The sequence below is a fragment of the Photinus pyralis genome, unplaced genomic scaffold (genome assembly GCF_008802855.1).
Source record: "Photinus pyralis isolate 1611_PpyrPB1 unplaced genomic scaffold, Ppyr1.3 Ppyr1.4_LG3b, whole genome shotgun sequence".
Lineage (NCBI taxonomy): Eukaryota > Metazoa > Arthropoda > Insecta > Coleoptera > Lampyridae > Photinus > Photinus pyralis.
The window spans coordinates 1,118,055-1,141,019 of record NW_022170510.1 but is presented as its reverse complement, the minus strand read 5'-3'; the positions used below and the strand labels follow the sequence as shown (position 1 = coordinate 1,141,019).

The window sequence follows — 22,965 nt, the reverse complement described above, 5'->3', positions numbered from 1 at the left end:
AATAGGTAGTTACTATTATTATTATTTTCCTTTGTAAGCTTGATTAGTGTTTGGTAGTGTAGGTATGTTAGTTTAACGCTAAACTCTGCAATAAGTTTTTTTGTTAAGAAAACTACTAAATGCAATAAAAATTATTATAATTATATTAATAACGAAAATATGTTTTTAAAACTCATCAACCGATTTTTCAGTAACAGAAGTTATAATTTTGCATTCTGAACATTTTAAAACGTACCTGAAATTTTCATTAAAATCAATTAATAGGTATGCAGTTTCAAATAAAACGTTAGACGGGATTGAAATTTTTGCGACAATGGAAGAAGTAGTTTCCATATTGACAATTGTAATTAACACAAAGGTTGTTATAGTTAAAAAAATTTTAATATCCTATTGAAATATACAATTCACGAATTATATTTCTAGGTTTCATATCGTGTACAATGCAAAGTAATTAAAAATATCAAGTAGAAATTAGTAATTTGTGCAATAGAATTAAAAATATCAAGTCGCACATATTGGTAAATGAATTAAAAATATCAAGGCGATATTTTTAAATCACATATAGCAAATTGACCTGCCCTCTAGCGACAGTAAGTTTAATAATCGGAACAGAATTTAAAATCTCCATTTCGCGTAGGTAATTGTACATTTTTTTGACAATATTATTCGTACAATGTATTTATGAACGATATGGGTAATAAAATAAGCACTTGAAAGTAGATTTTCGCGGTAATTACATCAAACGTGATTAGTTGGGTTGAGGTTCGCTCCTCACTTTTGACATCACTCGATAGATGGCGCCACAATTTTTATATGTCATGACATAAGTAAATCGAATTACCAATATCACAGAGTTGATATTAAAAATTAAATTGTGCGTTCCAAAGTTACGAGTTTGAAATAGAGAATTGAATTTTTTATTTCAACTTGAAATTGAAAATTATTACAAAGCGTGAAGGTGATATTAAAGATTATTTAATAATATCAAATCGATAATTTTTGAACATTAAAATTTTCAACGTTATTTGTAAATCGTGATATATGAATAAGACTGCCGATTTGAAATTGTTAAATATGCCATTTCAATACCGGTTTTTGAAATTTCGCACAAAAACCGTTATTTGAAATTGTAAAAGAGGAAATTATTGCGAGTTGTTATTGGAAGATATGCAATTATTAATTTCAACTAGGCAATTGTTGTTAACACAAAGTAAATTTCTATAAATTTTAGTACCATTGCGTCAATTATAGTTAATTTTTTTAGTCCGGGTGTTCAGTTATTAAAAGATACAACGGCGTTCCATACACATTGAAGTTGGATATGAGTAGATGGGGTGTTCCATTTTATGTCGGTCTAATCTTCACCGACAAAAGGGACACAGTTAGTTTTTATTAAGCTTCAAATGAAAGTCTACGAACTTCTGGGATCAATAATAGTTTAGTTATCTGGTACACCCGCCACAGCTATATATTAATATTGCAAAAATCTGTGGATTGAGACACTTTTCAGGGTGAGCGGCACCCATCGTTGTATACTGTAGCCCTGTCACTGATTGCTACCTACGTACTAAAAGAGTAAATAACTCCGTTTAATTAGTAAAAATAAATTTTCCAAATTATGAACCATATTTATAAATCGCTGCGAACTGCGCTCTAATCCTATAAGCTCTTCAATTAAAAGTTGAAGTAGCGATTCAGAGATATGCGGAGGATCACGATTGCACTTACCTTATCGATACTAAAATCATGGCAAATATTAAATATTTCCCAAGTAACGGAACGACTAAGGATGTTGGTGGTATAATTTCTACAACTAGCAGGAAGAAGACGTGTAGACTGATAAGGATCGATATCGACAATGTCACCTGCAACAGAAAAAAATTTAATTTTCATTTACTTTAACTATATATAGCATGAGGATGTTTTACAAACACAATTTGCGAGCGGATTTCAATTCGATATTTCTATACCCTCGAATTGGATCGTGCATACGTATTTCTGCGGGATTTGTTGTTTTAACAGTTTTGAAATATTTGCATTATAAAATTCCAATATCGCCAAACAATTTGCAATTCTTATTATTGGAATGCCTAAATCCGATTCTGAAAGGGAAGAACCTCGCTACCGATTCAATGCCTAGACAGTAGTTTTAAGCTCGCATAGAATGCTGCTTTATTTCAAATCGCATTTTGGTGCAATAAGAGTATAATATTACAAGAAATGCATTTCGCTTACCTATTCCATTGAATATCCAACTCCTCTGGATATTCAATGCCTATACGAAATTAACACAATAACAGAAAATCGTACCTATATAATATGTAATATGTAAATGCGAACGCAAGGAAAATGTTACCGACAAACTGTATGAATCAGGTATTCTATACAATGGGTATAATTGAGGGAAGAAAAAACAGCCCCTCCCGATGGCAGAAGTAGTCTCCCTTCCCTTACGGTTTAAAATAAAATGCGCCCCAAATTTATCACAATGGTCAGCGCCAGCCATTATGTAGGTATATTTCCTAAACAGACTCGAAATTTCATATGTTTCCTAGATTGCCGGTAGTACTGTGAATAGGTAATAAACTACCTATATATTAATTCCTGATGCATTTAATTAAACGCTGCATCCGCAGTCGATATTCGAATAAGCTCACACGGTTATAGATTTTCACAATGACAGTCTAGTAATTTTTATTGGATTTGTTGCGGCTGACCCATAAAACCCTTAGGTCGGCCTCGCTACGAATATTAGAATGAGAAGTAGAGAATCTTCCACTTTTACAAATATAACTTAAAGGTAAACGACCAATCACTTTTGCAAGATCGCAGGTTTTCCAATTTTCCGTTAAATAATTCAAATTTTCCCTTCGTTCATTATATTGACACTCGACTTTTCTGTAAATATTCCAGTGTTTCGTTGACGAGGGTTTTTGTCCTTCCACTCTATGTCTTCCGATTACTGGACGCATTGTTCATTGGCCGGTAAAGTGAATGATCTTAAATCAATTTTTTTGTGCATTCCATTTCTTGATTAAGAATTTGACCTAAACAATCAAAATTTCTGACGTCAACGTTTTTTGCGTTGACATATGCCCATAATACTATGATTCTCTAATTTCGTTTCGGTTTATTTATTTATTTATTTATTTATTTATTTCGCTATCTCCATTTTTGGGGACAGAAGTTGTTCATTTGATCCCAAGCGATTCAATTTTCATTTAATCCCTTGGGATTAAAATATACACTTCGCGTATTTGATAACAATAACTTCAAGTAAGTTAAATTTTCGACGTATCCTGAATCTACAGTTGTTGATTTCCAGGCTCCGTGGCCCTTCAGGACATTTAGTCCGGGCGCTGGTGGCACTTGAGTATTTTTTTCGAAATGCCCCCGGTACCATGGATTTAATTTAGGTTTTCCGATTAGAATGCCGGTACAAACTATTTGCTAGATTTTTCTGAAAAAGCTATATTAGATAATAATTGGTATTTGTAGCGTAGATTTAATTACCTAAAAAGGAAAAACTATACCATTTGGGTGCCTTTGTTTCAATAATTGGATCAACTCTGATGAGTATAACATTACCTATGGGTCGATTACGACTGTAAAAAATATGTAAACCCAATTTAATGAATGCCCGCGTTTCAAGCCCAATAATCCAAATCCGCACAGTTTCATTAGTCAGCACCCTCTTTCGCATATTTATTTGAAAATGTACTTTTAGACGCTGTATCGTAAAGAATACCTAACGGCATGCTATTATGTATAAAATCTACGCATTTTGAATTACCTACTTTTTATTAGTGCAAAAGATTTTCTCTTATGCCTATGCCTCATCTAACTTCCAGCATAGAAATTTCCATTGTTCCCCGTTACACCTATTGTTTCGAGAACTTCAATGTTTTCAATACCCTCCTAATTAAACGGGGAAACGTATTCCAATAAAGGTGTATGTTTTCCACACGTTTTATACTACTTGGGAAGCGTATGACCTTATTCGTGTAATTAGACTTTTAAAAACAATCGGTAATTAAAAACGGCTATTAATTATCCTATCTAATCCAGAAGCAAGTTATAATCTTTTCTTGCAGACACTAATGCAGCAAACATTTTAAAGGGGCCGTCAAGAAGAGAATTAAGCACTGAAATTATCAGCGATAATAAGAATTTAATGCACGTGAATAGTAACGTTTAGATTTTATCATTTTAATTACGCTTCAGTAACAAGCTTGGCAACTGAAATTGCGGGTAAAATAAAGTTACGACAAAGCGTTTTGGGTTGTTCGTGAGTAGGGTTTTATTGTATTTCATTAATTTGAATAATCGCTTTCAAGAAGAATAACCACATTTACCCATATGCTAGAAATTGAAAGTGAATCGGGAAATAAAAGCGAATTTAGGGGAATCAGTATGGATGGATTTAATGAAAAATTGGAAGCAGTATCCTTGAAATAATGAAATGAAAATTTGCAGTTCGATAAGCCAGTAATCCGTTTCCATCGTAAGAAGTATTAGAAATATACCTACCATAAGCTTCCCACAAAGGATTTTTTTCCAATCAGCAGTTCGCGAAATCCCATTTGCAATTGTTACTGATCACAATAGAACAGACGCCTATATGAGGTTACTGCACTTAAAGCTGTCGGTATATACACGAATATCTGAAAATTTGTCATACCCGTGTTTACGCATGTTTAGACTTACATGATAGTTTGCAGGTACATATCAAGATATTTGAGTGGTAAATAAATGGATGGTGCCAGTGTAAAGGGGCATATGTAGAAAATTGTGTAAAATGAAATGTGTAGTTTTTCAAACGAAAAGTAAACTTCATTTCGATTTTGCTTATTCTGCTTTAATTTATTACATAAATAAATAATGAAATAAATAAATTATAATGGCGGGCCTAAGAACTAAGTACACCGGTGTCAAGTTAGCCCCTCACTTTTGGAATTTTCGGATTATTTTTATAACAATCGTTTGTTGGTGTTTGTTAGTTACGTTTTGACGTTTTTTGATTGACCGGTATTTAATTATTCAAATCTCAAAATTTGGGCGTATAGTTAGGCCCCACTGTCTGAATTTTCACCATATTTTTATTGCAATCGTTTGTTGGTCGTTTGTTGGTGTTTGTTAGTCATATTTTCAAGTTTGTTGGTTGATCGTTATTTTTTTATTCAAAATTGAAAACTTTGAGCGTCTAGTTAGCCACCACTTTTTTGAATTTTGAAAATATGGTCCTTACAATCGTTTGTTGGTCGTTTGTTGGTGTTTGTTAGTTACATTTTGACGTTTGTTGCTTGATGGATATTTAATTATTCAACATTCAAAACTTTGGGCGTTCAGCTAGCCCCCCACTTTTTAAATTTTCAAAATATTTCTATTTCAATCGTTTGCTGGTCGCTTGTTGGTGTTTGTTAGTTACATTTTCACGTTTGTTGGTTGATCGTTATTTATTTCTAAAAAATTCAAAAATTTAGGCATCTAGTTAGCACCCCACTTTTGGAATTTTCAAAATATTTTTTTTGCTATCGTTTGTTGGTCGCTTGTTAATGTTTGTTAGTTACATTTTCACGTTTGTTGGTTGATCGTTATTGAATTATTCAAAATTCAAAAATTTGGGCGTACCTATAGCCCCCCCCCTCCCCCCACGTAGAAAGAAAGGAACATTTATTAGAGTAGCTTCCCTACATTGACAAGGTATTTCACGATTTTTATAAAAATTTGCCTTCTAAACAAGATGATACGAGTTGAAAACGAAAGCGACGAGGAATAAGTGTTAAAAGTTTAAATATGAAAATTTGTTAAAGTAAAATGATATATGTTTTGTTTTTCAGTTTTTGTAATGCGTCAAAAGATATAAGTTTAGTTCAGATTGTGTATTTTTCATTATTTTAGTAATAAAAATTTATAATCTAAAAAACACTTTCTACTATCTGACAAAATTTGGTTTTAGCTTAAAAATTAACTACGCAAGTGAATGTTAATGTAATCTATATTTCTCATTTACTCGGTTTCTCATTTAATCACTTATACGCCCACCATCGAAATGATGTTCAATATTATAGTTTCCTGTATGAAACCCGTAGGTAACCTCATATCGAGTGCAAAATACGATACGCAACATTAAAAAATTTCTGATTAAACGTGTTTCCATAGTACTCCACCTACATAAACTACTTTAACTTTGTATCGGGAGCATTTAGGTATGGATTAATTTTTTGAATTTCCCACATAAATAGACAAAACGAAATTCTTTTTCTAATGATCGCAGTTTTCATACGTATATCCTCAATGAATATTGGTTTGGCTAACAGTTGGAAAAACAAATCGGGCGACTGTAGCATCATGAATTCGTTGGTTTTTTGGCGTCTTTATTCTCAGAGCACCTTCAAAGAATCAAAAGTGCACTTTTGCGCTTTTGTTGTCTGACAAAGGTTCCGGAACTACACCACTTACAGACTTGGTATTGGTGTCATTCAGAAATTAAAAATTATTTCATGTTTGTATTCTCGTTAAGAAATGAAATGTCCATAAGGGTGAGTAAAATCGAAAAAACATATTTGAAACTACATCGAAGCTACTAGCAGCAAGCTGAGTTTCTCGGGGTTAATATTTTGCGGTCGGGTTGTAGTCGATAACCAAGTTTATTTGAAGATTTTTGAAATGTAACTCAATTTTTAACCCGTTTAACCAACCCTAAGGGAATCTCGTGTGCAGTAATTGGGTTTTAATTAAAATGCTATTAAAAACATAAAAAACTACGTCTCGCCTTTTATATCTCCGTTTATTCTTTCCGACAAAACAAGTATTTTTAACTTTAAAATTACTCCACTACCTGAATTATTGTTAACTACAACCAACCATTTTATTTCTTACCTGAAGATGACAGAAACGTCGAAACTAGTCGTGTTTTTATAAGATTACAGACAACTATTACTAAATTACATGGGTAAGGGATAATCCGTTTATTTAATAATTAGAACCCCATTGCGAACCAGAACTGACAACCAAATTTCACACGTTTATAGCTTTCAATGTAAGAATATTTGACGTTTCGTTGACGGTGCTGTGACAGAACGGTATGCACTGTATGTTCTTTGCAGGGGAGGAAAATCATCTCATCCGTCACGCCGTCACACGTCACGATCAAGTAATCCCGTGAGACCCGGAGTATTATATTGGCGTTATTATTTACTCGGTTGTGTGTGGATAGAACAAACGTTCCGCTGTATTTGTAATTAGCTTTAATGAGTTATTGTTAAACAATCTGCAGCTTTTATCTTTATGCGAGAATACTTTAACCACAGATCTAAGCATACACAGATTGCTAACCTTATGCATTTTTTGGGAAACAAATTTAGGTATACTTAAAGGCGCCCTCTATTGTGGAGCAGTATAAACATGTATCGTTTAAAACTGTAACATGACGCTTATGGATTTATGCGTTAAATGTCGCTGAAACAAAATTAAAGCGTTAAAGTTTACACAATTCGAATTTCTTAATATTCGTACTATTGCAGTGATATGATATGGTAGGAGGTACGCTGAGCCATAATTGTTTAATTTAACACTGGAGCTACTCATTCCTCGTAAAGGAGTTATTAAAAACGGGTACCTGTGGTCACAGATACACACGAACATAGGGCAGGTTCTTAAAGAATCGTGAAGGTTTTTGAAGTGGGCGGAAATTATTTGCATCTTTAAAGGTCTTGACAGATTGCTAACCGCAAAGGTATACTTAAAAACTATACAGGGTGATTCCTATAGTACCTGCCACCGTTTGGGAGCGTGTAGGTGGTGCGTAGGGGAGTATTTTGATATAGGACACTTGGGGTAGGAAATCTAAAATAAGGGTGCCAGAGCCAAATTTACCTTCTGGAATTTCGCGCCTGTAGGTAGGCAACCCAACCGGCCGGCGGGGCACACGGAGCGATCTCAGGCGGCGATGTGTGGCTGACACTTGATCAGAATTTTGTTTAAACCCACGAAATCCCGTCTGCAACGACGCGTATCAAGTGAATAAACACTATGGCAATAGTATAATAATAGTTGGCTAGATGTAGGAAGTGCATTGAGAACAACGGTGGCCACGTTGAACACTTGTAAACGTATTGCTTTTGACTGTCGTTTTCCCTCCTTCCCTCCCATGTCGCTTCCTCGCGCTAACTCGCTCTGCATCGCTCCGCGCGAAACGTCGGTCGGTTGGGTTGCCTACATACAGGCGTGAAATTCCAGAAGATAAATTTGGTTCTGGCGCCCTTATTTTAGATTTCCGACCCCAAGTATCCTATATCAAAATACTCCCCTAGGCACCCCCTATACGCTCCCAAACGGTGGCAGGTACTATAGGAATCACCCTGTATGTATATCTCTGTCATAATTAACGTTACACTCTTTACCACGCCGATAAGATTTGGAATACGTATGTAGGTAGGTAGACATATATGATCTCTTGAATACGTGTCTATAAACAAATCACAAAATAAATTCACCGATTACAAATATCAAATGCCAAAAATAACGAATTCGAATTATGCACACTTTACCGCTTTAAATTTTTTGCAGCGACATTAGCATAAATCCATAAGCGTCATATTACAGTTTTAAACGATACATATTTGTACTGCTCCGCAATAGAGGGCGCTTTTAAGTATACCTAAATTTGTTTCTCAAAAAATGCGTTAGCAATCTGTGTATGTGTAGATCTGTGAGAAGTCTAATCGAAAAAGTACGAATTGTTTTGGATTCTACGCACCAAAATTAATAAGAAAAAGTGTTATCCTGAGAAATTTTGGTGCAGTCGATTTTTGGTAAAAAGGGAAGGTAATAACTGCCTTTTTTGAGCCCCGAAAAAAAAATTGTCTCAGATCGATCCGGAAAAAAATTTTCTTATAGGATGTGGCCTGTAGAATCCATAATTTCAAACAGTTCCAAGATTGGGCTATTAGTGCAAAAGTTACAGCCCTTTGAATTTTTTTCGAAATGGGTTTCTAGTCTATAACTTTTGATTGAGAAGTCTAATCGAAAAAGTACGAATTGTTTTGGATTATACGCACCAAAATTAATAAGAAAAAGTGTTTTCTCGAGAAATTTTGGTGCAGTCGATTTTTGGTAAAAAAGGAAGGTAATAACTGCCTTTTTTTGAGCCTCGAAAAAAAATTGTCTCAGATCGATCCGGAAAAAAAAATTTCTTATAGAATGTGGCCTGTAGAATCCATAATTTCAAACAGTTCCAAGATTGGGCTACTAGTGCAAAAGCTACAGATTGCTAACCGCAAAGGTATACTTAAAAACTATATGTATATATCTGCCATAATTAACGTTACACTCTTTACCACGCCGATAAGATTTGGAATACGTATGTAGGCAGGTATACATATAATATGATCTCTTGAATACGTGTCTATAAACAAATCACAAAATAAATTCACCGATTACAAATATCAAATGCCAAAAATAACGAATTCGGATTATGCACACTTTACCGCTTTAAATTTTTTGCAGCGACATTAGCAAAAATCAATAAGCGTCATATTACAGTTTTAAATGGTACATGTTTGTACTGCTCCGCAGTAGAGGGCGCTTTTAAGTATACCTAAATTTGTTTCTCAAAAAATGCATAAGGTTAGCAATATGTGTATGTGTAGATCTGTGCTTTAACTAATAGATTTGAATGGCATTTGTGGTATTCCACTCACTGTTTATATCCATTCAAAAAGAAATATCTTATGTCGCATGGATAATTAGCCTTTATACACGATAAAAAAGAATACAAAATATGCTGCCAAATATAAATTTAAGTACAATTGATGCAATTGATTGTATCAATTGCTTCATATTTAAGAATATTAAATTTGCACGGGATAAATAGGTAAAACGTTCAGGGGTTGCCCACCTGAATATGTAACCTTTGTTACACTTATTTGTAGTGAGGATAGATACAGGAAAGGCAAAATAAAATAAAATAAAATGGGCATTAAATTAGAATGCGATTTATAGTCTGTGACAATACTATAAGAAACACCTCAGAACCTTTATGACTTATGCTGTAAAATAAAACCCCCTAAGTACGTGTAACTACTATTCTGAACGTTTTAACCCTCCAAACGTTAAACGATTTGGCTAAATAACAAACTTGTTCAAGGTAGTACAGTATTTAGCTACCTGTTACGGATAACAGAATTTAAAATTTGGCTTCGTTCTCTCGCTAAAAGGCGGACGGACACCCAGAAACAACTAAACGAATGCTATAATACCCAATTGTTCCGCACGCTAACAAAATTTGTATTGTAAAGGCCACATTCTGATAATTTACGGACTACGTGCGATAAAGTTTTATAAATTAAATAAATATGCATATAGGCGCGTAACACAGCACGATGTCAACCTCAACTTTAGGAATAGCACTCACGAGTGTAGTGCTATTTTGCCACTCATTTAATTAAAACACTCTTCATACTCTAAATTTTCCACTCAAGTGCCCTTCATACGTTCGTTTTGTTTGTACCACTTGATTAATGATCCGATAAATTGACCAGTTTCATTTGCTTGTCACTTCGGGCAGTGTTAGCTTTACTTATTTCCACGTTCGCCCATTTTAACAAAACCATCATAACAACTCACGCGTAAAAAGAAACGGAATTGAAATCAGGTGTTCTCGTGGACGTCGTAATTTAGGATAAGTACAAAGTGAGATAGCAGTGCATCACGTAAATTAGAATCTGTAGTTTACCTCATCATCACAAATACGCATTCATTTAACAACAAACGTGCCTCAAACTATTCTTTGTGAGGTGCGGAATTCTGCAGGTGGAAAGGAAGGCAGCAAGGCACTATGCAAATTGAGAAAAAGTGACCTAGTTTCAAACATTTGCTATTTTAGAATTCTATTTGTACATTTTGAATCATTAATTTTCTCGTCTCGTAACCAAGGTCCACCCGCAATTTTCATATTATAAGTTACTTTCCAGTTATACTTCCATTACCCACCCTAGACGAAGTTCTGTACATCTGCATTTCAAATGTAATTGTGGTTGCACAGAGGATGTCAACTAAGTACTGCCAGAGCAAGGAACACGCGGAGAGTTATCGAACATTATATTTCAGTAGTTGTAGGAATGGTAATAGGTAAACCTGTAATTTATTCAATGGAGCGTAAATGGTACCATTCATATCAGTCGAGTAACAAACTTTAAATCGTATCGGATAGTTAATTGGGAATAACTTAGGGAATGGTTGTCGATCGCTCTCATATGGGATTGAAAGTCGACTACGTTAACTATAAACATTTGTTAGCACTAAAGGTGCGGCAAATGTATACCCTCAAAAACGTTGAGAAATTCCGCTTTACGCCTCATCCTTCAACGTAATAAATTGCGGTATCCCTCTTCAATCAACCTGCCTAAAGTGAATTATTTTACAAGAATTTACAATAGTTTTATTGTCCTTGGCCTTATGAATGTATTGTATTGTACATATAAAAATAAATACAATTTTTTTCACTACTAGCGTCTGATGACATGATTATTAACCTTTTTTCCACTTGTAAAGTAGGCTTTCTCGGCATTTGTTCAAAGTGGTTAATAATTTTTTATTATTAACTAGTAGTCAATAATGAGAACTGTCACGCTGTCACTTTTAGAAAACACAACCCGAAATTTCGCTCAATGAAAGTTTAGACAAGTTCTCTAAAACGAATAATTGCCACCATTCGCAATTTCCAGAGAAATTACATACCTAAAATTATCACATTTTGAAAAAATTCGAACAAAATTACTCTTTGAAAAATCTCAATGACAGAACAAAATACGGCCTGTTTGACTTGTACTTCCACGTACTTGATTGACATGTTAAATTAATAAACAAACAATTCTGTCCAACCGTTAACTCTCTTATCAATATAATATGTTAATTTAGAGGATTTCAAGTGCTAGTAGTGAAAAAAATAGTATATATACCACGGTAGAGAAGTCTCTTATTGCCTTCGCACCTTACACCCCTCGGCGCAAGCGCCTCGAGATGTAATCTTGGTGCTCAGGCAATAATAGTGGACTTCTCTACCTTGATATATAATGTACTATTATTGTTTCTTAAAAATTTAGATATAACAAATGGCTTTAAAATTTACTTTATTATCATATTTATCTAATATCCCTTATAGTAATTAGTAATTGCTAATATGGTTGGTTTTAAATAATTTAGTGTTCTTCAGTGAATTAAGAGTTGCTTAAACTTTAGTCTGAACTTTAATAGTGAAATGAAATGTCACCTAAATGTCTATCATATATGCTTTGATAAAGGCAATTAAAATTATATGGCCGAAACATGAAACAGGGTGTACCATCTAAGACCCCTCGGTTCATAATTCCTTTGCTACACAATCACCGTCACCATCTTTCTAAAATATTTTTGGTCGCCAGGGGGTTGCGGTATTCCAGTGTTTTGTGTTTTTTTAAATGCAACATCCCATTTTATTGCAGATTTGGAAAGTGCTTAAAAAGTACGCATTTTATATGAATGTTATAACCATAACTTCGACTTCGCTGTTAAAACCATTTCTGAAAAAAATACGTTATTGGTATTCATTATGGCTGACTGTCTGGCTGGCTGGCTGGCTGGCTGTCCGGCTGAGATCTCAGCAATTACAATAGCTAGAGACTTCAAATTTTCACTAAAAGCTTTCTGCTATAGTGTAGAGATGTGCAGCATCTAGTCTATTTTGAGTTAAATTACTCGTGAGATCAATAATTTGAAAAAAAATAATTATAATGATAGATTTATAGCTACAGCGAAAGAAAATTGTTAAAAGAGTTATACAATAACCAAAATAAAGTCATTAATCATGATACAATATTGGTAAATAAGAGAAATTGAATTCTAGATTGGATTAGTGCAATTGCAAAAGCAAAAAAAAAGACAAAAATGATTGGAACTTATAAGGAATTTTAAATTATTGTTAAAAATATCAACAGTATCGCATACCAAGTAAATTGGCGAATTTTGTAAGAGATTTGTTCTGCAATAGGGTAATTTAAAAGTTAGGACATGACTAAGAGACTAAAAGACTAAGCGGTGTCAACTGAATGTCAAAAATAATAATAATTATTATTATTATTTGATTTGATTAAGTAAAAATATAACATTTGGGCAAGGTCAATCAAAAATGCCCTTTTTCGGTAAAAGATTATTATGTGAATGAGAAAAGGCCTTAGCCTGTACCTCAATTCAAAACTTAACCTCCGGCGCGATTTCTTTTCTTTTAAAAAAATTCAAATAACTGTCAAATTTTGGGGAAGAAACAGTGAAATCGTTACGGGTGCATCTTGCACAAAAAATATGCAATTTCCACGTACTTTCCAAATCTATAATAAAATATAGGGTGTTCAATTTAAAAAAAAAAACGCCAGTTTGATACGCCACTAGAATACAGCACCCCCTTGACGATCAAAAATATTTTAGAAACATGGCGACGGTAACTATGTACAATTTTTCTCGAAGACGTTTTTCGGTACCTTTTATAGTAAAGGAATTATGATCCGATGAGTCTTAGACGATACACCCTGTACGTGTACCCTTTCATTCACTGCATTCGGCTCTTTCTCTATTTCATAGTATCTCTATTTCCGATAGTTTCCAAAATACCCAGTAACATTCGGAAAATCTGGCCTTGTATCGTACGTACTATTTGAGAGGTCATTTAAATACAACATTGCTGTGACGTACAAATGCTTTACCGTCGCATCTTAAGAATTTGCCATCTCGTCACAATTGCAAGAGCAGCGTTTGCTGAATCTATGCCATGGGGTTCTATTTTATGGGAAATATGATTATTACTACATTATTTAAAAAATTGTTCAAAGTTCTAATTTTTTTCCACTTCTTCCTTCGCTCCGCCCATCGTTTCTCGGGGGTAGCATAAACGATTATAAAGGAAACACAAACCATTGCAATTGTTTTTGTAAAAATAGCAACAATGGGCGGTGCTGGAAAAATGGACTTCAAGTTACATTAGAAGAATACAGTACAACAGCACGAAAAGATGACAAGAAGCTTGTATCGTCCCAATTAAAGCGACGACCTTAAAATATGTAACTAGAGAAATCCGTTGTCTCATTAAGGGCCCATTTTTCTTGGCTCACTTAAACTTATATAACACGTAACGACAAGTTTTGTTTTGAAGTGTAGGAATTTTGGTCACGTATGATTTTTGCTCGTAGTATGAATTTTGGTTTGCTTTGTCTTCGTTAGCTTTCGGAATTTGCACGATTCGAGATCTCTCTGGTACAGACAAGATGGAGAAATGGTAATTTGCTTGTTACCTAAAGTTGTTGCGTAATGTGAAATTGGTCAACCTATGCCCGGTTTCATACACGGTGATGAAGGTTAATCACTGATTAAAAATATTAGCATGGGAATCTGAACGTATAATCAAAGGAGGCTAACATTCTAATATTTTTAATCATTGATTAACCTTAATCATCGTTTGTGAAACCGGACACAATTAACGTACCACTTTCGATAATTACCATCGAATCACCGGGTAATCAAATAATTGTTTGTTTTATTTAAGTAGTATTTTTTCGGGTGGGTTCCAGTGGATGCTGGCTACAAATTTTAATCAATATTTAATGAGTTTTGATAACATTTGTGTATGCTCAGTATTATTAGATAACATTTAACCAAGGGTTTAACTTTCCGTGATTTCGTGTCCGGGTGATTTTATTTTTATTTTATTTTATTTTCGGCGCAAAATTCTACTAAAAGAAAATGTTGAAAATATAGATGTTGACACCCCAGCGTGTGAAGTTGGAGTGTCATCAGAAAAAGTTGAATTACTCATAATTTTATTTTATTTATTTTACTTTATTTTATTTTGCCTTTATTTTTAAGTGGACAGAGTTTCATGCAAGGCTACTCTACCAACACAACCCCCTATACGTCTACAAATATCCACACCCGAACCCGGATTCGAACCAGGGACTCTTAGCGTCACAGTCGAGCTTCCAGATCACAAGTTGGTGTTGCAGATAATGGAAACAGTAGTATTCGCATAGGAGAATATCAGGAAAACACATGAAAAACTGTATCTAGGAGCATGAAAAATAATATTAAAAAGGATAATTAGCTTTAGTTTGTATAAAAACTGAGTAAACAAATTATACGCAAACCAGTGAAAATACACAACATAATATGATACATTTAAAGAGCAAAAAATAGATTGACTAATGATGAAATTTAATTTTGAATTTGAATACTTAATGTGGGTAGGTATTGTGTTGTTGTTGTAGGTCGAATATAATTTCTTATCCTTATTCCTTAGGTGTCTATGGGTCGGAAATCTTGAATATAAGTTGTCATTCATTATATTGAAGCAACTTGTATGTAATGTAATTACACAGTTTTTGAAAAGATAAACCGAATGTTTATCTCAACTCCATTTTGGCTTTATAGAGTTGTATTAACTCGATTTGCTCGAAATACTATCATAGCATACGCGAGTTCCTCAATAATGACCAACAGAATTTCAGTTACGTACCTATACATTAACGAGGTATATTACCAAAATAGATAGTTAAGCAGTGTCTGCACTTTAGTAAATAGGTATAGCAAAACCGAACTGCTAATCTCAATCACAACATTGCAATGTTTGTACAGTAAATTCGTTAATCTGTATACTTAATCTAGCCAAGCAGAATACAGTAAGAAGACCATGTCAACTGGTGAAATAATTGTTATGCAAATTTAATGCAGTTACCTTCATGGCTTAGCATTAATATTCAGATGTTGAACATGGATTAAATTGAAATAAAGACTAAGTATACCTTTTTTTATGAAAACATCGTCAATCCTCTATTTTCAATTTTTCCCAATGGAATATGTATTTATATTCAGTGTAAATAAAATGCGAGATAAATAATATTTTGCAATACTTTGGATATAGCGTCGAATGAAGGCACTCGTGAAAAGCCGTATGAAAAATGAAAGTTAAACTTTTAACCAAAAACTACTTTACCCCCTTTCACACTCTGTTCCCCAGGGCCATTCCCTTAAAAGTTTTAAATGACAAGTGGTATCGAGTAATAGTTTGGTTGAAAGGTCTTTCGAAGTCCTTTATTTTGACGTTTGATTTTTTAAAATCGGTCGATTCGTTTTCGAGAAAATTAGAATAATTTCCAATCTTTCGGCTAGTGTGTAAACCATTTTGGAAGTAAAATCTGAATCAGTAAATTAATTTTCACTTTCCCAAGATCACAAAGGTAACTGACAACAAATTAAAGTCTTTCTTTCCCATAGCAACAAATAAGTGATATTTTCGTTTGTTTTCGTTTTCATCCGAACAAATTAAGATAGGTCGATTAAATAAATTAAATAAAGATTTTTCTAATTTTCTCGAAAACGAATCGATCGATTTAAAAAAATAAAACTTCAAAATAAAGGAATTCGAGAGACCTTTCAAGTTTTCTAAGTTTTTTGCTATTTACTAGATATATTCCGCCATCAAATCCCCATCAGATGCAGTTTTTCTTCAAGACACGTTAAACAAGATGCCGTTGGTGCACAAATGTGTTCTATTATTTATAAACAATGTGAAGGATTTCCAGTTACTGATAATTAACTGTACATGAAATTAAGGCGACAGAAGGAAGTATTTAATTTTATGCTCAAAAAAGAAAATGAAAATTCGAAAAAATTAAATTGGCCTCTTGCTCGAGTGGTTGACTTGTATACTGACGAAGTTGGATAAGTACGCATTTAGAGCTGGATAGTTCTTATAGAATGGTTACCTGTGGGGTGTTCGAATGGCGCATTCATATTTAAAAAAATAAACTTAGTACTCTTGAGTTATTTTATACACATTTCATGCATTGCTTGTTATACCTAAATTTGGCCGTTTTTTGACACATTGAATTTTTGTTAAAAATGATAATCATAATTGCCAATTTGTTATATATGAGAGCTGTTATATTTAAATTTTAAAAATCCCGTTTTTAGGAATGCGTTGATAAATACATTATAATAAAATGCAGAGGTTTCAAAAAGTAAAGATTGAAAATGGAATTCAAAATTTTTAACTCTAAATTTGTTTTAATAGAAGCTTCCAATTTTTATAACTGTGTGTAAGCACAAAAAATAAGGGCAACCTTGTATAAAGCCCAAAGAGGCACTAACAAGTCAAAAGTGCTCTCTAGCACTGTGTTAATTTCTCGGACTTCGAAACTACATACATCCCCTCTAAATCTCACCTATAATCCGAAATTTAAACCACCCGCAAACGATTTGTTATCTATTATATATAGTTTACCTGAAAGTGAAAGCCCTGTCCTAAATTATAGTGCAGATTTGAAATCGCATGATCAAGGTGTCCTGTTATTTATATTTAAAAATATACAGAGCGATCAATATGAATGGGTTAAACTCGTTTTTGCCTGGTTCAAATTCAGGTTCCGAATGGATATTTATTTGCAAATGTACCATAACAGAAAGCTCACGACTGCGACCGATATAGCCAAAGACAAACGGCGTGCGCTATGCATTCAATTTAATACTAGCCTGAATAGTGAATATGCACCCTTCTATTAGAAATAAATTACTGTTATTAAATTCAAAAGTTATTCCGCGACGTAAACTTGCTTTATTGTCGATAAATAAGCCCACATGGATTTCTACACCTTCCCAAAAATGTAAGTCTCCCCATCAATTGCACAATGTCAGTATTTCGTTCCGCATTCCATGTAAATTATAATAAACCGTTACATTACTTGGCAAACTCTTAAAATTGGTGTTTCATTTCCTAAATGTGCCATTTGCAAATTACAATTGACGATGTCATGTGGAACTTTTAATCGAAATGAAAGCACTATAATCAATATTTATGTTAGTTCTCCTGTGTCAAGTTAACTAAACGATCATAGTGACAAAACATGAATTAAGTGGTACACGTATAAAATAGAAAGCTCACGCCTCTTACGCTTTTAAAGGGAGTACATTATTATGTAAATTTTAATTTACATCAGGAAATTAAAAAGGCATTGTGGTGACTTAAATTTTACTCTAAGATATATTTCCTTATTTACGTTTCATTCCGTTGAGCTCTCCGTGCAACTTGAAAATGAACGTGAACAGTTTCACTGCTTGTTCCCCTAAATTAAAATTACCTTCTTGGGCCACAACAACCTACAGCCTTACATCGTTTGCAAATTTGAAGATATGCGGTTTTTAAATAACGTCTATCAATAATTACTGGTTTTATTAATCATCATACGCTCAGATTGTACAGAAAAATGTGCCGATAAGAATATGGCAGGGATATTAAATTTTCGCTCTTGTTTAAAAATCATATAAAACTTTACCCAAACTTGAACAATATTAGAAAACTACTTTCATAAAAACCTATTAATGTATACTAGGCACACAAGCCATGAAAGTAACTTTAATTAAAAAAATGTACTCATCCCGGTTGAAATTAAACATTTTAAATGAAATTGGTTGTAAATTCGTAGGGTTTTAGCAAATTAATTTGAAAAATACTTCATTAAAAAACGGCTTTAACTTATAATAATATAATAAGTAAGTAAAGTTACCTTTTCTCCACTATCGGATGGTAAATAAAAGGTGACAACTGTAAGAAAGGATATCCCCATGCATGGAATTATGATGTTCACCGTATAAAATAACGTTTTTCGTCTCATCGTAATGTTGAATGTAATATCTAGGTAAGGCTCATCACAACACGTGTAGAATTTTTCGTTTCTGAAAAGGAAAGCATATTTTAGTTTTATTTACATCATTCTTGGGTATCAATTTGTCAGTTGTCTATGTTAATATTCTCAAGGGGCAGCAGGCAAAATAGGTATCTGTTATAGAGCTTGTATAAAGCACTCAATAAATACGCTCTCAAAGAGAAATTTCATATTTTCAATCCTTGCCGTTATACACTTAAACTACATTATTTAAATGTAGTAATGCATTTTCTTCCTGGTTGCTTATTGATACTACATTGAATTGAATAGATTTTTCCTGTAGGTAGGATATTATTCGGTGAGAGATTCGGACCACAAAAAAGGTGGTGCTGAGGCCAGGCTTACCATACTCGTGCACTTGAAATAGCATTTTCTTCGTTTGTTGTGTTTTTTCACATTAATATCAACCACAAGCATATTTTATGTATCTTAAAAACCTAGGCATTGTACTTGAAAAACAAAAGATCCATCGATTTCTGGTCAAACCATATTGAAGTAGCCCTCTTATCCCAAACGCACTGTATAGCCAATTGGGGAATCGTCAGGATGGTTTATGATATCCAAGTATTATAATTACTTCAAATTTTGATAACTTAGAAAAATTGAATCTGTTACCACAAAAATCACTTTCATTATTTATTTTATTTATTTATTTATTTATTTACGTTCCTGTTTGGGTGCAAAGCACTTACAGTTGTCAAAACAAAAAAGGTTTACATGTAAAAGTGTATATAACATGACAAGTCAAAAATAAAACAAACAAACAAACGATAATAGGTACATTAACACTAAAGCACACTACCAACTTACATCTGACATGTTTGTAAGTTTCACATGATCCACAAATTCATCCAGGGTGTAAAAAGCATGTTCAGTTAGGAATTTTTTAACGACACATTTAAATTTGGTATTTGGTAAGTCCTTGATATGAACAGGAATAACATTAAACAGGGTTAGTGATTTGTAATAGCTCCTTTTTGGGATGCTGTAAGTTTACAATAGTTAACACGTAGTTTGTGTTTAGTGCGAGTATTATGAGTATGCATGTCGCCCTGTTGTGAGAATGCTAACAAGTTGTTTTTTATAAAGCATACAGCTTCTAAAATGTACAGTGACGGCAACGTAAGTAACTTTAGTCTTTTGAAGGCTCCACGACAATCCTCACGATAACCCAGACCACTCATTACACGTATAGCTCTCCGCTGCAGCTTGAATATCATATGCCATGAGACCGATTGACCCCATACTAAAAGAGCATAGCTCAGTGTGCTTTGTACAAGAGCATGGTACGCGTTTTTAACAACCCAAGGTGATACATTGTTTACCAGCCTTCTTAATAGAAATATGGACTGGTTAATTCTTTTTGCAATTACATCGCAGTGCGATTTAAAGTTTAGACGAGGATCAATAGTACAACCCAAAAACTTTGCATTGTATATCGTCTTATAATTTGCACCATCTTGTCCATATTTTAATGTAAGATGCATTACAGCTGTTTTTGATGAATTTAGTTTAAGTTTATTAGCTAAACACCAGTTATTAATTGAATCCACACTTGCATTAGCCTTGCTAGACGCACTCTCTACATCACGGCTACAGGAAATTAAAGTTGCGTCATCTGCATACAGTAGACATGAGACATCTGGGGGGAGACATAGAGGCATATCGTTGACATAGATAAGGAACAGTGTAGGACCTAACACGGAACCTTGGGGTACTCCAAGGGTAACAGTAAGTTTATGCGAGACCACATTGTTAAAAAGGACACAATGGGATCTTCCACTTAGGTACGATGATATTATGGAACAGCTATTCGAGTCGAAGTTATAAACATGTCTTAGTTTTCTTATTAAAATTTCGTGATTAACACAGTCGAATGCTTTAGACATGTCTATAAACGTCGCCACAGTATGGAATCCATTTTCAAATGCCTCGAGCGTGCTCCTCGTAAATTCAATGATCGCATTCGATGTACCTCTACCTTTACGAAAGCCGAACTGTTTATCATGAAGTAAATTACTAGCTTCCAAATTTTACAAACATTAACTTCTGATTGCCTTGAAAATAAAATCTGACACCACAACAAAAGACTCATTCACCTCTAATAACCTTTAAAGTAGAAAATGACATCGCAAAGATATGGAGCTAATTGAACTTGACTAACCTTGAAATAAGAAACCACAAAAAATGGGGTCATTGACCTTGAAAATGACATTAAATGACAAAAATAAACTAAAATAGGTGACAATCACAAAATTGGGGCCGTTGATATTTAATCATCGTGGGAGTAAAAGGTGGTAAACTTGAAAGTCAAATATGACAACAGAAAAAAGGGACATTAACCTCCGATGACCTTGAAAACAAATACCATTATGCATTCATTTGACCTACCTTCCAAGGTCACTGCCACGTGGCCCTTCAATTTTATCTACTTTCCAAGGTCACTGCAAGGTGGCGAACGACCTTGAACTGGTTCAGGTTCGGCATTGTATATCTGCTCCGCTATAGTGTAGGTTTATCACATTCCTTATCCTCCCCGCGAGTTTCCTGGTATTAACAACAGCGGCTTTAAAAATACAAAAACAACCATATCTACTCTTGCTACACAGCCCATACTTAACCATGACTATACATACAAAGATTGGACCGGCTGGCAATGAAACGGAAGACAGATGGAAGAAGAAGATAAAACTGAACATCTAGCCCAAGGAAAACGCGCGAGAAAATGAAAATGAGGTCCTTTCACAGTCAGAGATACTTTATGTGTGTAGTAAAAATTAGGCCACTCTGCAGGATGTTGAGACTCACTATTTGACTTTGTAAGATATGATAAGAAGTTAAACTGAACTGTGTATCGCATGAAAATATGCTATACATGCTACATTCGGAGTGATCAACGGCCAATAGTCAGTCGACTCATATTAGGACAGCGGTGTCGGGGTTTAAACTAGAGCTACCCCTGCGTTGATTCAAAGCGATAAAATATATATTTTAAAATAGTGAAAATATGTAATTACCTAACTGCAGGCACATCTAATATGTCCCATTCTACAGACTTGTAAAATTCTGAAAGGTCGACTCCTACTTCAACCACGTTGCTTCCAGCCTTTTCGTCCATGTGACGAAGATCCACCTGTGCAAAAAATCTATCAGACAACAGTTCAAGTTCAACATATTCTATTATACTTTAAACATAGACACAACAGGTAATATTTACATGATCACAAATATAAAAAAGATCGGATACTGACATTACACCATACTGAAAAAAGCAGACTTTTTCGTCCTATTGAAAGTTAAAGAATATGACCCGAACACCTACGTCTTTTTTAAATATTTTATTAACTCAACGTTCTGTTGAGGCATATTTTAGACTCAAGTTTATGGTATATTTTATTCATACGAGCCATGCTTTAAAGTAGTTTAGTGAGGAGATGTGTGATTATAATTCTTGTTTACTGCTGTGTATTTAATTATGTAGGTGTTAAAAGTAATTACAATATTCACGTTCTGGCGTCATTTACGTGAGGAGGGATGTTGTACTAAATTATATAGAAGCGTAAATAAAAAATTACGGGAGCAAAAGTGTAAGCATTTCACCCTCGCGTTATTTAAAGAGAGAACGTATTTTCTGACGTAAACATTACTCAAGTGTAATTTAATAGTAGTAACGTAAATTAATATCTGAGAAAATACTTACACTTTATTGCAATTTTTACTTAATAGCTCAGCTAAGGCAAGCCATGCTAGCAGCAACTTATTCGTAATTTATGGGTAGACGTTATTTGGATTCTCGCCGCAAATTTATTTTAATAATTCCCAGGAAACATTTTCAACAACGGATTAGTGTCCTTTGTGAACGTTTAGTTTGAGTTTACCTCAATTATTATGTAAACAGGTAATAAAAAGCGTCCATACAGCGTCAAAATGAAACTAGATTATCTTCTAAGGAAATGGGTGTACTCGACGCCAATTCAATTCATAAAATTTGCGTTAGAACCTATTCTGCTCTAAGCATATCTTTATTCGAGTATTTCCAAGGGAGTGATATTGAAGCGGCATATGTAAAGTGATTTTAGTATATTCTAGAAATTGATTCCGTGATCTCTTCCCAAGTTGAGTAGGTGGTGAGTCTCTTTATGATAATGAAAATTTTTTTTCATTTAAAGTAAACAACATTTGACTGTAGTTTTAGGTAAAATGATAGGTATATTTTTTT

At 33.8% G+C, this 22,965-nt stretch overlaps 1 protein-coding gene across 1 annotated transcript; it reads right to left on the bottom strand.

Annotated features, from left to right (window-relative positions):
- Positions 1–1,616: 1,616 nt before the first annotated feature.
- LOC116166990 (acetylcholine receptor subunit alpha-like) lies at positions 1,617–22,419 on the bottom strand. The gene is made up of 5 exons (XM_031482222.1): positions 22,245–22,419; positions 21,764–21,879; positions 18,588–18,756; positions 1,729–1,865; positions 1,617–1,659 (listed from the first exon to the last, which is right to left on the bottom strand). The coding sequence occupies exons 2-5, from the start codon at positions 21,862–21,864 to the stop codon at positions 1,617–1,619; spliced, it is 450 nt and encodes a 149-aa protein (XP_031338082.1). The 5' UTR covers positions 21,865–21,879; positions 22,245–22,419.
- Between the last annotated feature and the right edge of the window lie 546 nt (positions 22,420–22,965).